Raw genomic sequence first — 16204 nt, forward strand, 5'->3', positions numbered from 1 at the left:
TTTTACATCTGTTCTAAATGTAATTTTTTTTTAGGTTTTCATACTCTTGTTAACAAAAATTGAAAAAAAATGTTAAATAGAAATTGTTCTCATGAATTTTTGACATCTATAGCCGTCAATGGCAGCGAATGAGTTAAACAATGTCTGATGGAAAAGCTAGGGGACACGGAAATTGTAAATCGGTTGTCTGGCGACTAGTTCAGGGTGTACCCCAACTGGAATTCATCTTCAGAATTTACGGTTTGTTGGTGTGTCAACTGCTTTTGATTGTGGCATTGGCTGAAAAACGTCATATTAGCTTTTTTTTTTTCTTCTTCTCCAATTATCACTATTGCCAGCATATATATCTATAAGGACATTAGATGGCTTGTGTCGCGCTGTGAGCCAATGTGATGTAACGTCGTTGCAGGGCGGCCATCTTGAGACGGGGCTGCTCGATCACTAATAACACAATGGAGCACGGACTTTGAAATAGCTGTAAATTGCTCAACCGATTTCCATTTTTTATGCTAGATATGACACAAGAGATGACACAAACAACTATGCCGCGTTTTTCAAAATTGGAAATCTGTTCTGTAAATCTGTCAAGAATTCAGCAAAACAGCACAGTGCGCCAGAGCAGTCCTCTGTCCTTAACTCATTCACTGCCATTGACGGCTATAGACGTAAAAAAATCATTTGAACTATTTCTATTAGTTTAACCTTTTTTCTTCACTTTTGTTAACAAGAGTATGAAAACCTAGAAGACAATTATTGTACATTTAGAACAGATATAAAATTTGTGATTAATCGTGAGTTAACTATTGAGTCATACGATTAATTACAATTACAAATTTTAATCGCCCGACTCCCCTAATTTTCAATCATCTTTTCTTAAAAAAAAAGATGATTTAAAAAAAATGTCTAGGTTTTAATAATCTTTTCCTTAAAAAAAAAGATGATTTAAAAAAAATGTCTAGGTTTTCATACTCTTGTTAACAAAAGTGGAAAAAAATGTTAAACTAATAGAAATAGTTCAAATGAATTTTTGACGTTTATAGCCGTCAATGGCAGTGAATGCGTTAAGATGGCCGACCAGTGACGACACTGCCGACTCTGCCTTGAGCCATCTACCGTTCTTATAAATATCTACAGCTGCTAACATTTATTATGGGGACTACTGTACATTGTGGTTTTCAATTACTGTTTAAAAAAAAAAAGAAGATATTAGGTTTTTACTTTAGACCCAATATTACTAACAAAACATGTCACATTGTGCATGACAAGCAGTTACCGTAAGGCCAGTATAATGCATAGAACTATGATCATCGCATCAATTGCGTTCAGATGAGCAATCTGGAATCTGTCAACACCTTAACTCCCTCGGTCGGGAATTCCTTCTTTATCCCCGGCCACTTTGGAGCGCTTCCACGTGGAAAGTACTGAGCAGTGGAAACTGGCAACCCCAAAAAAACAACAACTGCAGTCCACAAGATGTCTAGATTTGCATTCCTTCCTTGTGACGCAAAAACAAGGGAGAACACCATAATTTGACCAAGAGGGGATGCACTTTTGGCTAAGGGAGGTGGTGTGAGTGATGCAAAAAGAAGCTGACAAACTTGGAAAGTGCGGAGAGAACTAATATAAGAAATGATAAGTGAAAGAAAGAGGAACTTTTGTCCTTTTTTCCCCTGGAAAACAAAGAGATATTTTAATAAGCTGTCGACAAAAGCTTGTTAGCTTCAACTATTTTCAAGACGGGGAAGCAATGTGTGTGTGTCTCTCTCTCTCTCTCTCTCTCTCTCTCTCTCTCTCTCGATAGTAAGTTCACTGGAGGGGGGGTAGGGGATGGGGGGTTGGGGGTACTGCTGGCTTCTCAACAGTAGCATTCTTTCACACTTGCTGGAAGTAATCAGCGACTGGGGCCAGAGTGAAAATATGAGCTCCTTGTGTTTGTTTTGGCTGCATCTCCCTCCCCTATATTCCAACTTACTAAGTACTCACCTTCACATGCAAAAGCCCTATTTGCTCATGTAGCCGCAAGAAGCCGACTTTCTCCTTCTACTGCCTTCATGCATCTCCCTCATCCATTCGTCCACTCCAAATCCCCTTAGTTGCTGGATCAAAAGTGATCCAGGTGATTTCCTCCTGTGTAAGTCAAATGGAGACAACAAAGAAAAGTGGCAATTTTCTTATTACGATGAGGATCTAATTAATGAGACAGATGTAAAAGACCTCATGCCAGACAAAGTCCATTTTAACTCATTCACTGCCATTAACGGCTATAAACGTCAAAAATTCATTTGAACTATTTCTTTTAGTTTAAATTTTTTTTCCCCACTTTTGTTAACAAAAGTATGAAAACCTAGAATTTTTTTATTGCACATTTAGAACAGATATTAAATTTGTGATTAATCACGAGTTAACTAGTGAAGTCATACGATTAATTACGATTAAAAACTTTAATTGCCTGACGCCCTGAATTTTTTATCTTTTTTTTTTTTATTCATTCACTGACATTGACGGCTATAAACGTCAAAAATTCATTTTAACTATTTATTTTAGTTTAACATTTTTCCCCACTTTTGTTAACAAGAGTATGAAAACCTAGAATTTTTTTATTGCACATTTAGAACATATATATAAAATGTGTTATTAATCGTGAGTTAACTAGTCAAGTCATGCGATTAATTACAATTAAAAAATGTAATCACCTGACGCCCCTAATTTTTTATATTTTATTTTTATTTATTTTTATCGTGAGTTAACTAGTGAAGTCATGCGATTAAATACAATTAAAATTGTATTCGCCTCTTGCCCCTAATTTTTAATAATCTTTTTCTTTTTTTTTTTGTTATGTCAGTGAATAAGTTAATATGATTTGTTTTTTTAAATCTCATTCTACATGCTTGAATAAAGACAATCCTGTGTAGCATGTAATACTGAGTCTAGTCTCACACAGGTCTAGTAATTGCTAATTATATTACATAGGTCATGTTGTGCCTTATAGGAGGCTGACATGTTTCACCGCCATCTTTCTGCTACGGACACCTAAAGGAGCCAAACTTAGCGAACGCAGTTATTGGTGGTAGGTTTGCGAAGTGTGGTCTCTCTGAGGCACTGTAGTGCGTGTGCTTCAAAATGCATGCACTTCAAATTTAGGTCATTGCATTTTATTAGTTCACCACTAATGGCACTAAATTCTACAATGTCACTCTATAATGTTGGTTGCTGTTAAGCAGTTTGTGCCAAATTTGAATGTACATATATATGCATGAGCCCTTTTAACTGGGAACAAAAATAAATCCTGTTTGCGTCACACATTTTGTCAATGAAGAGTGAATATTTGAATACTGTGATATACTTACTATACATTGATTGGTTCAATGCAAGAACATATATATGAACATAATTGGTTTTATTTAAAATGGCATGTTTGTCTCAGATCTGGTTAGGAAGTGCCCAGTCCTAAGTGGACCATTGGTAGCGCTGGTGACAAACTGATGAGTTAACGTTACCAATCCCTGATTGAATTCTTAATTGTATAACCTTAAACAGGAACCCCGACTGTCAGGACAAGTTTGCTCTATATTATTATTATCGTAGTGTTTCTAAAGAAACAACACGCGATCGGGAGAGTCACCCTCCCCCACGCCGTGCTCTCGTCAGTCACCAGACACATTCAAGAGTTTTGATCGTCCCTTTTGGAACGTAACGGAGGCTTACCTTGCTTTCTTTATCGGTGTTTCACATTGCTCGGCAGAGAGCGAGCCGCCAATGTCCAAATAAAATTTCTACAAAATGTATTAAACGGGAAATGATTTTTCAAAAATTCATCTCATAGTTATGTTAGTAACAACCAAATAAATAATATAGAGCAAACTTGTCATGACAGTCGGGGTTCCTTTTAAGGGAATTTGATTTCAAAATTCATACTGTAAATACATTTGACTTCGAATTGAATGCAGGTATAGCATGTCCAAAAAACAAAGTTTTGTGGTTGTGTTAAAAAGAATGGCAGCAACAAACATGGAACAAAATATAAACATTTATTACTAAAATTACACCCAAAGAGGAGATGACGGTGGTCAGGATGAGTTAGGTGGAAGTTTTTGTAGAATCCAGGCTTTCAGCAGCTCCATCTCAGGCAGCGAGAGTTGGTGGTAGAGCCCAGGTAGCGAGTGGAAAGTGGTTTTCATCCCAGCCTTCTGTAGCAACGCTGATGTGTCCTCTCCCCACTTATGAAGCACCAGATCATCACTTGTCCCATGGCACTGGAGCAACTCCGGGAGGGAATGTCCTGTTCTTACCCGCTCCTCCGCTGCCTTCATTACACAGAAATACACAAATGAGGGCCAATCTGGTGTGATTGTTCAAAAGTAATCTCAAAGACTGTGTTTTACGTACATGGGGCTCCCTTTTAGGCATTTTTATAATTCCCTCTTCTAGTTGTATATTCCACGACAATCAGCAAAAAGTCTGACCTTATGACTCTAACACCAAAGATGCTCAGGAATAACATCCAGATGGCGACCAACCTACGGAAGTATAGATTTACTGGCGCCACCAATACTAAGCCCAATGCATCCTCGGACCAGAGTGCTTCCAGGTGTTCTCTCGAGCAACCCCCTCCCCCACGGGGCCCCTGCAAAATGCGTCTTTCAGAACTGAAGCCTGAAATTGGCATTGCGATGAAGGTGGCTATATTAGTGATGAGTCAATGTAAAGAAATTCCCTCACAGAAGATTTTGACTCAAACTATAAGTAATGAACACGGGCCCAGTAATATTTGCAGTCAAAAGTGTCACAATTGTTTTTTTGTTTGGTCACTCCAAGTAGCTTGAAAAACTAAACATAAACCAAAGGGAATGACGTGTATTTAACCAAAACACAAGAAAGTCTGCTAGCTTAATGCTAACACACAATGAAAAACGTCATAGACGGGCTACAAATACTAGCATGGTTGTGGCGGTGAACGAACCTTTAAACAAACATTTGAAACAAAAATGGCACAGAAACACGTTGAAAGACAATACAACAATACTTACAGGCATATATTATTTATCCTCTGTGAAAAATGACTACTATTATTGCAGCTTGCTGAGTCAGTTGTGAAACTCTTTATTATGAATGTATTTTTTTTAATACTGCCCCTTAGTGGCCAACGTACATCAGAAGGAGCACAATGGAACAAATATGACTAGAATTTATATGCGGCTCAGACAAATGGAATTTTTTTTCTGGCTTACGAGGACGACCAGTGCCCACTTCTCTAATTGCACGATAGCTTTTCCTTTCAAAATGGAAGTACTTCCTCCCACCAATTTACACCCACTGGATCAGGGAGGTTGTGGGTGAGAGGAGGGGGAAAACAAAGTCAGGGTAAACTATTCAAGGATCCGATTAAGATTCTATGCTCTCTGGCAACCATTTATTTAATTTGTTGAAAACATGGCAGCGACTAATCTGGCAACTGGATAATCATTGTAATTTGTTATTTCATCATGAAACATAATGTTTATGCAAAACCCCTCCGTTCAGTTTCTCAGGGATACCTGTTTGTTCATGCATCATAAAAAATTATAAATCATAAATTAAATACTTTGATCACAACTTTAACTAGAAAAAAAAACAGCCAATGGCATTGTGTATATTGATGCAATACCTGAAAAGCAACAGAGTCTTTGTTCAGGAAACTGGAGAGTGCGTAAACCCCTGCGACATCTGGGTGGTACCGACACACCAAGTGGAGGGCCATCGCGCCACCCATGGAGAATCCCCCTTTTATTCGGGGAGACAAAGAGAAAAATAACAGTTAACAAAAACAGCTGAAGTTCTGCGACTACTTCCCACACATCAGAACCAGGGCTGGACCTATACTACGTTTTTCAAACCAAGTACGAGTGATTTAAAACTAAAAGTTGAATCCTAAGTTAAAAGTTCGACATCATCATCTTTTTGGTCTTGTAATAAGTCGTTTAAGACCGTCCTTAATCTTCCGCATCTGTGCACATCTGGGAACGTGTGCAAGTACCCGAAATCATATCAGAGAGTAAAAAAAAGAGAGAAATGAAGAGAGTGCAAATAAGGACTTCTGTGTAAAATGACCAGTTCAAATTAAAGAGATAATTGGATGCAATGGTGCATACTAGTAAGTGTGCTAATAGCAATAACAAAATGAAGACTGCAGACATCTCTAAGCAGAAAAAAAAAAAACCCTCCCACCTTTCTTTAACCTCCATCCTTACCATTCAAATGGAAAGTGAATTGATCAAATTTTGTATCCAAAATACAGTCCACTTCATAACTTTGTGAGGTCAGTCAAGTTCTCCCACACCAAATTCTTTACAATTATGGGCGGAGCCTTGTGGCGCTAGGGGGTGCTATAGCTCCTCCAGAGACATTTAAAACATCTGAAGTCTTAAGGAGAACGTTTCTCATTCAAACGAGAAAACGTTCTCAATAGAACAAGAAAGTTTCTCCAATGAGAAACATATTTCACCCCCCCCCCCCCCCCCCCCGCTCCACTTTAGAAGCACCATACAGGTCTCGTTCATTTCCTGTCTGTCTCCTTATGAGGTAACACTTGTTCATTTCATTACTTCCGGAAGCGCCATTTTGGTGTGTGTTACTGAGAATAATTAAGTACTCTTGTTGTGCGTACCTATAACTGTGGTTCAATGTGTGTTATATACATTTGTAGCTCACGTAACATCACCGTGTTTAATTGGCTCGTTTACGTGCCTCATTAACGTCGTCGAGCTGCGGTGCTAAAAATAGAACGGTGCCGTTTACGGCCCTCGTAGATTATAGCTCTTATACATACTATAATATTTATAATGAACGGAGAACGTGAAACAGGAAACGGAAATACAGAGCAGCCTTCCAAATGGAAAGCATGGATTTCAAAATAAGATATAATTAAACATCACACTAATCAGCATGAGGAATTCCTAACATGGCAGATATTACTAAAATACTTGAAGCCCAATTGTATTGATCTGAATTATTTGCATCTTACATATTTTGATTGGGACCTTTTTTTTCTGGCCACTGGATTATTTGTTTCACCCTATTTATCGATAAAAAAAAAAATCATTTTATTGTGTGCTTTATGCAAAATAACTTTTATGAGCAAATTGAAAAAATATAATTGCCATTAATTTCATTCAATTTTAAGGAAATTTGCTGTAGTAAATTTTTTTTTATCTGTCACTGTTTTTTATTTTATGTATTATAAGTACTAATGCTATCGGCACTTGGTATCGGTGAGTACTGAAAATGTGAGTATCGGTATCAGTATCTGTCTAAAAAAAAAAGTGGTATCGAACATCCCTAATCACTATAATGAAGGAAACAGGTGAATGTTCATCCCTAAAATTGACCTTTTTCTATGTAAATATTATTTTGTTAAATATCATATAACCAATAAATGCATATAAATACAATTGTGATCTTTAAGTGCGACTCTGTTTGCACTGCAAAGTCAGTGTTACTGTTCTGTATGAACGGGACTGACCCACAATGGGGTGACTAAGTCGAACCAGTGGTTTTCTACCTTCGGAGAGTATTGCACAATCCCAGAATTGAGTGTGCAGTGTAACACCTGGCACCACTTCTGCTACCCCTGCTGGCACTGACACACAAATAAAGTTATTTGACTGTGGAGGTCATGCCACTGTGTGAACTCACACACCTGTGACAATATTCTGTTTCGCTAGGTTCTGCAGGAACGTCTAATCAAGCAAAAAAATAATAATTAAAAAAAAAATGTATATTTGAAAAATCTATCAAAACTACTTAGTCCACTAAAAAGGGTAAACAATTAAATACAAAGAACAAGCGATACCGAGGAGCAAAAAGTGCCATACTGTGATACTCACATGACCAAACGTGTGTGTAGTGTTTGACTGAAACGGCAGCCGACCCGCTCAATAACGGCTTCCATAGAAAGTGCTAGCGCTTGTCTATGTCAGCCAGGGAAGTGCACTTTGGGTACACAAGGCGGAATTTCAACAGAGCAGCCAAGTGAATGCACGGAGTATTTATAGTTAATGACAAAATGTTATGATTTAGTAAGAAAGTATTTCAGCACTTTCCCAATGAGCGTGTGTTTTTTCATTTACCGTACTTTGGAATCAAGATTGGGAGCTTTCCTGGCCCTTAACACTACGTCTTTCACACAGTTATGCCCCCCCCCCCCCCCGCCCCTCCCTCCCGAGCAGCACTACCTTCATGCTTTCACCACTTGAAGGCTAACCCTTTCTCCACTGCTCTCGGTAGTTTCTCCTTTCATGGGCGACCGACCGGCCTTCGGTGAAATTAAAACACTTGATGGCCTCCCATGCGTTTCCTGTGGGAACTCTTACCTTACTCCAGTCATAATATTTATAGTGCTTCATCCGACTCATTGTATTTCACAGTGATTTAGATGGGCTTGATAAGAGGAATATTTGAAGCAAAAAGCTTTTTAGGGGAGAGAAATATCTTAACAAACGTTTTATACACATGCTGGCAGAATATAAAAGGCCTAAGTAAGTTGAGGAGTTGCATTCTTTATTTTATATCATGACGGAGGGAGGCAGGGAATAAGTAAGGTTTGTGACTGTGCGAGTTTGTGTATGTGAAGGGGAGTGGAATTAGAGGGAAATAGATACTGTGAGAAAGGGAGTGAGTGAACAGGACAGAGTGGTCGTTGTGGGGACTTGACAGATTACATCGCCACTCTCCTGCCTAAAAAAAAAAAAGCTGACATAGGCGAGAGTGTGACGATGGCGTATTAGGGCCACATATAAATATATATATGTATTATGAGAAAAAAACTCTCAAATTTGCGAGTTTATAAAATGTTCATAAAGTGTCAAATTTGCGAGCAAAAAAACCCTCTGAAACTTACGACAAATACATGCAGCGTTACAATAGTCTAACGTGAGGATTCGTTGGTGGTTAATTTATAAAATGAAAAGGCAGAATCGAGACTGATTCATTCTTAATTTAAACTTTACTCGCCATACACAGCGGCTAGAACGACAACACTTCCTGATCCCCCATCAGCTGATTAACACTAACCAATCAGAATCGAACATACTTTAGGTAAATGCAAGTGAATGACGGGGAGCGGCAGATTCGACACATCAACTTAGATACTTGTACAAAAATTTAATTTAATTTTTTAAAATGTATTAATGTGTAAATAATAGTTCTGGAAACATAAATGTATAAGTCAATTTTAACAAATTAACATAAATGCTTGATCCTCGGGGTGTGGACCTTCGCAAAGCGAGGCATCTTTGTCACTGACCGTACCCAACACTTCAAAGAGCGAATGCTTAACGAGGGGTGTTAGAAAAAAATCTATTCTGCAATATATCGCGATATTACAGCGCGCAATTCTCGAATCGATTCGATATGCGGCCGAATCGATTTTTAAACATCAATTTTTTATGGGAATATTCAACAAAACGTCTTACTTAGGGTTAGCATTTATACATTAAGCATGGAAGAATGTTATATTAATGGAACATTAAGCTTTAATATTTTATTTCAGTGCTGTTCAAACATGAAACAGACTGCAACCTGAGTTTTCAGATAAATAAATACATTTTCATACCAATCTTACAGTGTACATGTACAAGTTTACTGATTAGTATTTTCTAAATTTGAGTAAAAAACAATTCGCAATAATCAATTTATAGATTCGTATCGGGATGAATCGGTATCAAATCGAATCGTGACCTATGAATCGTGATACGAATCGAATCACCAGGTACTAGGCAATTCACACCCCTAATTCAAAGTATAATGCTCTGAAATTTTAACACCAATTGGTAACGTTTAAGATCACTGCTAATTTGGGCGTTCACAAGCTAGTTTTAAGAATTCTAGCTAAGTAAATTTTGTTTAAAATGAGAAAATCTCACCGATTTTGAAGAAAGGTTACTTGTTTTCAGTATTTTTATTTTATTTTTGCAGTTTTTCCAGACGTCTTCCATTTATGATGGAGGTTACTGTTTTCATTGGGAACTTTGAAGCAGCAAACATTTCCACATTTTCCACATCCGTTCCTTGAGAAAATCCCGTCTCAGAGGTCAACAGACAAATCCTTTGACTTTATGTTTGGTTTGTGCTCTGACATGCACTGTAAACTTAGGAACCTTAAATGGCCACTTGTGTGCCTCTGCAAATTACGTCCAATCAACCGAGTTTACCACAGTTTGAGTCCAATTAAGCTGTAAAAACATTTAAAGGATGACCATTGAAAGTAGAAGGTACCTGAACTCAGTGTAGAGTTTTATGGCAAAGCCTGTGAATACTTATGTACATGTGATAATTATGATTTCTTACAAAGTAGTTGTTGCAGTTTTTTTTTGGGAAAAAAAAAAAAACATGCTAAAAACGTTTTTCATGTTACCATGGGGTGTTTTGTGTAGACTTTTGAGGGAAATTTTAATTTAACCCACCTTGGAATAAATTCTGTAACAAAGCAAATTTGGAAAAAGTGAAGCACCTGCAGGAGAAACTGGGGGAATAATACTTGTTGCAACTACAATCTAATTTGTGTATTGATTTCTGCCACTCAGTTGCTAGGTAAACCTGGACATCCTATTCCACTGGTCAACATGAATGCATCAATCTTGTGCGTCAAATGCAAATCACTGCAATGACAGGCAACATACCGATAAAAAAGAAAACGCAATACAGGGATTATGTACCAATATTGACAGTGATCAGATGATAGCAAAGTCATACCGATGATGATCCGATGTTTGGGGATCCCAGCACTGACTTCGTCCTGAATGATAGACCCTAAGGTGCTGCACATGGCATCTATGGATTGTGGGTGCTCTGGGCTGTCGTATGAGATCTTATGACGGTCGAACCAAACAGTGGACAGAGATCCGTGCATGGTCTGATTGGAATAAAGAAAAGGGTCAAAGGTCAGATCAAATGACAGTAAGTTGTCAGTGCTCTACCACCTGCAGTATATAATTGTTCACCAAAATATTTGCAATTACAGAACTTTAATGGGAGACCACAATTGCTTCTGGAATGCTAGCTGTTGACACATTTTTTTTTTTAGAATCTGTAGACTTTGCTGATGACTTGACAATAGACATATGGTGTTCCATCACTATTTATGGGAATAGAGAACAAGCCCTGCCGCAAATAATGAAGTCACTCACTGATATGAGCAACTGACAAATGGATTTAAATTTCAATAGATGCCACAAGAGGGCGGAAAGGCACTGCATGAAGCTCCTCAACTCACTTCAACATAGTTCCTTGGCACTCAGATGTAAACAGTTGAGTTTTTCAGCATAAACACCTTACTGCTTTCTTTAGAATAAGAAAAGTCCAGTTTCTGGTTCTATAATCATGATTACACTTTTGGTCATTTTGGTATGTATAATTATCATTTGGTCATTTTTGTATTGCTGGTTTATTTCTATTGCGCATAAATTTGCTCCTGTGTGACAACTTGCAAGATAGTAACACTTTTGAATAACATTAATTTTGGACCGTTTTTTTTTTTTTGCTTCCACTGTATTGTGCTTTGTCTAAAATGAAAACTGTTTGGTATCTAAGAAAGTTTCAAGTTTTACTTCTTTCTGTCCCCTTTCAATTATTTTATTTACTTTGAATTAAATATTGCTTTTAATGGTCTTTTTTTCTTTTACAAATGAATGAAATAAATGGTTGATTGAATGATCTTAAAAAAAATAAAGAAACCAGTGATCGCTTCAAGACTCCGAATTCCATGTCATTTTTAAGATCAGTTGAAAACTGTCCCTGTAGTTATTGCATATAAATCAAGAAAATTGTAAATAGACAATATTCTGCTCTAAATGTGTTTTAAAAAGTACAATGTTACATGGCTAGGTCATAATATTGTCATCAACAACCAAGTAGTAAGTAGCAAAGGATTTCCACATCCGCGCCCGCCAAAGTTCCTGGTTTTGCTCCAGGCACATGATCAAAACATCAAAACAGCACGCCCACTCACTCACTGTGAATTCTCTCGACAATGACCTATTCAGTTCACACATGGACTCAATCGGATCTTACACAGACTTTGTACTAGGAAGCTGGCACGACTGTTTAATATCCACTTTGAACCTGTCTGACTGATTCAGACATTTGCACTGGTCCAAACACCTCCTAGACGACTATTTCAAAGAATACTGTGGCGTGTTTCAGATATTTATGGTCAATTGAAAACAAACAAACACAATTACAAACCATACCTTGCTGGAGCTGTGGGGTAAATGACTCTGATGTGGGCAAAGGTCAGACCAGGCATCATCACATCTCGAACCCAAGCTCTTAATCCTTGCCCTGTGTCACCTAGTCATGAAAACGAAGAGCATTATGCTGGCTATGGGCATCATCTTGGGAGTTATATGTTGACACTGTATCCTGTATGTCATATTTTCAACACGCTACTATCATTTTACACGGTAAGATTAGCTTTAGAACGCATGCTCCATGAACATTTCATACAGCTGTTTAAAGGGCCACTTATTTCCCAACAGCTGCTACTTTATTTATACATCTAATGAGAACCAGGAGCTAACAGAGTTCTTAATCTCTGAGCCAAAAACGTGTAAAAAGTCATTCTAACAGTATCCGTAAACAAGTCACTCTTGACGAGCTTGAACCGTACGTCTGTTAAAAACACAAACAAACGGTAACACTTGTTGTTGCATACGTGAGAGTTTACGAAGCAACGCACCTGAACCGTGCAGAAAGATAACCGAAGCGGAGTGCTTGCCGGTGGGAGACACAACACACTTCCGAAGCTTCTGCATAGCAGCCATGACAGCGGCGACGTAATCTCGCGAGAGTGTGCGTGATGCAGAATGGGATTGAATAATCGAATGCAGTATGTACTGTATTTATTTTGATTCCTCCATTATTATTATTGTTATTGTTGAACAACTGTAAAAAATACATACAAACAAACACACTTTTTGGCATTGTCAAAATGAAATCACGTAAATAAAAAAATAAAAAAATGTATTCACATAGTTATACAAATTACTTGGGGTATCCGACATTATCAATTGCCTGCCATGTATTGTAATGGGTCTCTGTTGAATTGTCTCACACCCCACAACATTTTCACATTAGTCTATACAATAAACCCTTAGATGCAAAATGGTTGAACAAGTTGTCATAATACTGTATATCATTTTTTTTAATTTTTTTATACATTTCTATTTTGGGCGGCACGGTGGCTGACTGGTTAGCACGTCCGCCTCCCAGTGCAAAGGTTGTGAGATCAAGTCCGGGCTTCGGCCTTCCTGGGGGGAGTTTGCATGTTCTCCCCGTGCTTGCGTGGGTTTTCTCCGGGTACTCCGGTTTCCTCCCACATTCCAAAAACATGCATGGCAGGTGAATTGGACACTCCAAATTGTCCATAGGTGTGATTGTGAGTATGGTTGTTCGTCTCTGTGTGCCCTGCGATTGGCTGGCAACCAGTTCAGGGTGTACCCCGCCTACTGTCTGAAGCCAGCTGGGATAGGCTCCAGCAACCCCCGCGACCCTTGTGAGGACAAGCGGTACAGAAAATGGATGGATGGATGGATGGATGGACATTTCTATTTTCAGAATCTGCAAGGTTACAATTTGAAATAATGACTGAAAGGCTTCAAACTGCATCCAACCCAACCTGGAAAATCCAAATACTCTAGGATAAACAGTAAAGGGTGACATAACTTTTGATGTAAACTACTTACTAGACAAATGAACACATTTTACTATACAATTTTGACAAGCGTAATACAATGAAATACATATTACATTTGACAGTGCCTTCACTGACTGTTTAAAAAAAATAATAATAATAATGTTCAAAAATAAAATAAAAGGGGCAAAAATGCCTATTGGCAAAAAAAAAATAATCATAGAAATACTTAAAATTTGTATCAAATGATCAGAATCATAATTAAGCTTCTTCAAAGCTTGCTTGATGAGCTGATCATTTGATACATGTGTGTTGGAGGAGGTAAACGTCGAAAACATGCAGGATTCCGACCCTCAAGGACCAGGATTGCCCACCCCTGGTCTAACAGCTTGCAGAAAGAAGAGGATGCAAGAGGAAATGTGATGATGCACAGAGCCCTCTTTCTGCATCTGCTGGTGAAGATGTCTGTAGTTGTGGGGAGGCTGTCCCCCAAATTCTTCTGAGCAGTGTTTATTGTCCGTAGGCGGTCAGAGGTTGTGCGGCGCCACTTCTAGCATGACTTGCAAGCTGAGCTATGATCAGCCAGTCTCCACAAAGCTGAGAGTGGAATTGAGGATTCGGCTTAGCTTCTTCAAGGGATTCACCTTAACTTTGCCATTACAGTCCTCCCCAGTCAAGACATCAAATCCCAGCAGTGCAATATGCTATGAACTGAATATCATGAAATATCTAAATGAAACAGATCGGTCTGCCGTGGTTTAAGCATGCAAAGTCACGATTTCCACATCGCTGCTGCTGTTATCTTGATAAATACAACATGTTTTCCAGCACTGTGTCATACTGTGTGGTGACCTAATGGAATGTCTGGATCTGCATATCAGTTTAAACACATTTGAGCATCTTATCTTGTATAAACCTTGGTCTCGTTAGCTTGAATTCTGGTCATTTTCCTAAGCCATGCGCTCATTGGACCACACAAAGTGTGTCCTTGCCCTGAACCCCCTCTAAAAAATACAATGAGCTGGGGGGAAAGTATTGCTTTAATGGGCCTAAAGAAAACATATATCGTAGTTACCGCTTGTACTCATTGAATTGAGATTTGACGGTGTCATAATGCTCGTGTGACCCTATGGATTGTAGACAGAAGAAGGCCCAACTACGAGTCACTCTCATGTTATGTTTTGTTGCCCTTTCTGAAAAATCCCTCCATTTTATTTATTTATTTGTTTTAATCCCGGCGGCTAGGGACCATCCATGGCTGGCAATTAAGACATTGGAATTTAACACCAAATGAATGAAAGGTAGCAGCATGTACCACGGCACTAACACCATCAGAGCGCTCAGAAATCAACTTTGAACTTCACCGAGAGTTCATTTGACCACAAATGAGCCAAAACAGAGAGGATTCTTGATAAGTAATGCTGTTCGGGTCACAAATCATCCAGAGGAAGAGGTTATTTGATAAACCGACAAATTCCTAATAATTGATATTCTTAATTCTGGGTAATTTTGAGGAAGTCTATGGGAAGAGATGAAGTTTAGCAGGGATCTAGGCAGACTTGGTTTTCTGTATGCGATGCTGTGTGTGGTACACCCTGGACAGAGCACTAGTCCAACTCAAAAAATGATAAATAGAGGCAGATAACTACTCACACAAGCCTAGAACGGAGCAAATTACAGTATTACCATGTTTAAAAAAAAAATCTATCACATTTTATTGTATTTGTACAAGTTTCCTATGTTGACAGAAATTATTAGTGCCTGGACTTGCTTCCAAAATCAGCACTAGCTATTCTCATGATCTTTAACTCATTCACTGCCATTGATGGCTATAGACGTCAAAAATTAATTTGAACTATATTAGTTTCACATTCCCCCCCCCCCCACTTTTGTTAACAAGAGTATGAAAACCTAGATTTTTTTTTATTGTGCATTCATAACATATAATTTGTGATTAATCGATTAGTTACAATTAAAAAACACATTTTTTATAATCTTTCCTTTTTTTAAATTAGGGGCATTAGGCGATTAACATTTTTAATTGTAATCAATCACATTACTTTACTAACTCAAGATTAATCACACATTTTATGTCTGTTCTAAATGTACAATACATTTTTTCTAGGTTTTCATACTCTTGTTAACAAAAGTGGGAAAAAAATGTGAAACTAATAGTTCAAATTAATTTTTGACGTCTATAGCCGTCAATGGCAGTGAATGAGTTAATGAGCGAATCTCAAATCATCTTGAATCGGTTATTTATTGTACTTTTCATAGTCCAACAAATGAAAAGTCCTATTTGATCAAAATATTAAATGGTAACTGACTTTTTTTCATTGTTACTGTCTGCTTGCATTGGGGCCATATACACTAGATGTGGAAAAATATGTCAATTTTTTTTGTCACTGAAATGTGTTTCATCACCACCTACAGGACTCATCAGTTAATCCGATCAAGTGAGTCATACTATACTTGTTGGGTTGGGACTTAGGGCTTGGTCTATTTTGAATGGTAATCAGTGTTCCTCTGCTGCCCTAC

At 38.0% G+C, this 16204-nt stretch overlaps 1 protein-coding gene across 1 annotated transcript; it reads right to left on the reverse strand.

The window, feature by feature from the left end:
• Window positions 1-1803: 1803 nt before the first annotated feature.
• Window positions 1804-12803, reverse strand: lyplal1 (lysophospholipase like 1). The gene is made up of 7 exons (XM_086078731.1): window positions 12713-12803; window positions 12225-12324; window positions 11988-11997; window positions 10729-10888; window positions 5645-5760; window positions 4045-4304; window positions 1804-2127 (listed from the first exon to the last, which is right to left on the reverse strand). The coding sequence occupies exons 1-6, from the start codon at window positions 12795-12797 to the stop codon at window positions 4068-4070; spliced, it is 708 nt and encodes a 235-aa protein (XP_085934857.1). The 5' UTR covers window positions 12798-12803; the 3' UTR covers window positions 1804-2127; window positions 4045-4067.
• Between the last annotated feature and the right edge of the window lie 3401 nt (window positions 12804-16204).

This window comes from Leptonotus elevatus, chromosome 6 (assembly GCF_054856555.1).
Source record: "Leptonotus elevatus isolate MCC_2025b chromosome 6, RoL_Lele_1.0, whole genome shotgun sequence".
NCBI lineage: Eukaryota > Metazoa > Chordata > Actinopteri > Syngnathiformes > Syngnathidae > Leptonotus > Leptonotus elevatus.

Bases quoted from the DNA above. Each gene is read 5' to 3' on its own strand.
- lyplal1 (XM_086078731.1), bottom strand. From the start codon at position 12,797: ATGGCTGCTATGCAGAAGCTTCGGAAGTGTGTTGTGTCTCCCACCGGC. The intron at 12,325-12,712 runs GTGCGTTGCTTC...TTTCATGACTAG, and splicing joins TATCTTTCTGCACGGTTCAG to GTGACACAGGGCAAGGATTA. The intron at 5,761-10,728 runs GTATGACTTTGC...CCCGAATAAAAG, and splicing joins CAAACATCGGATCATCATCG to GGGGATTCTCCATGGGTGGC.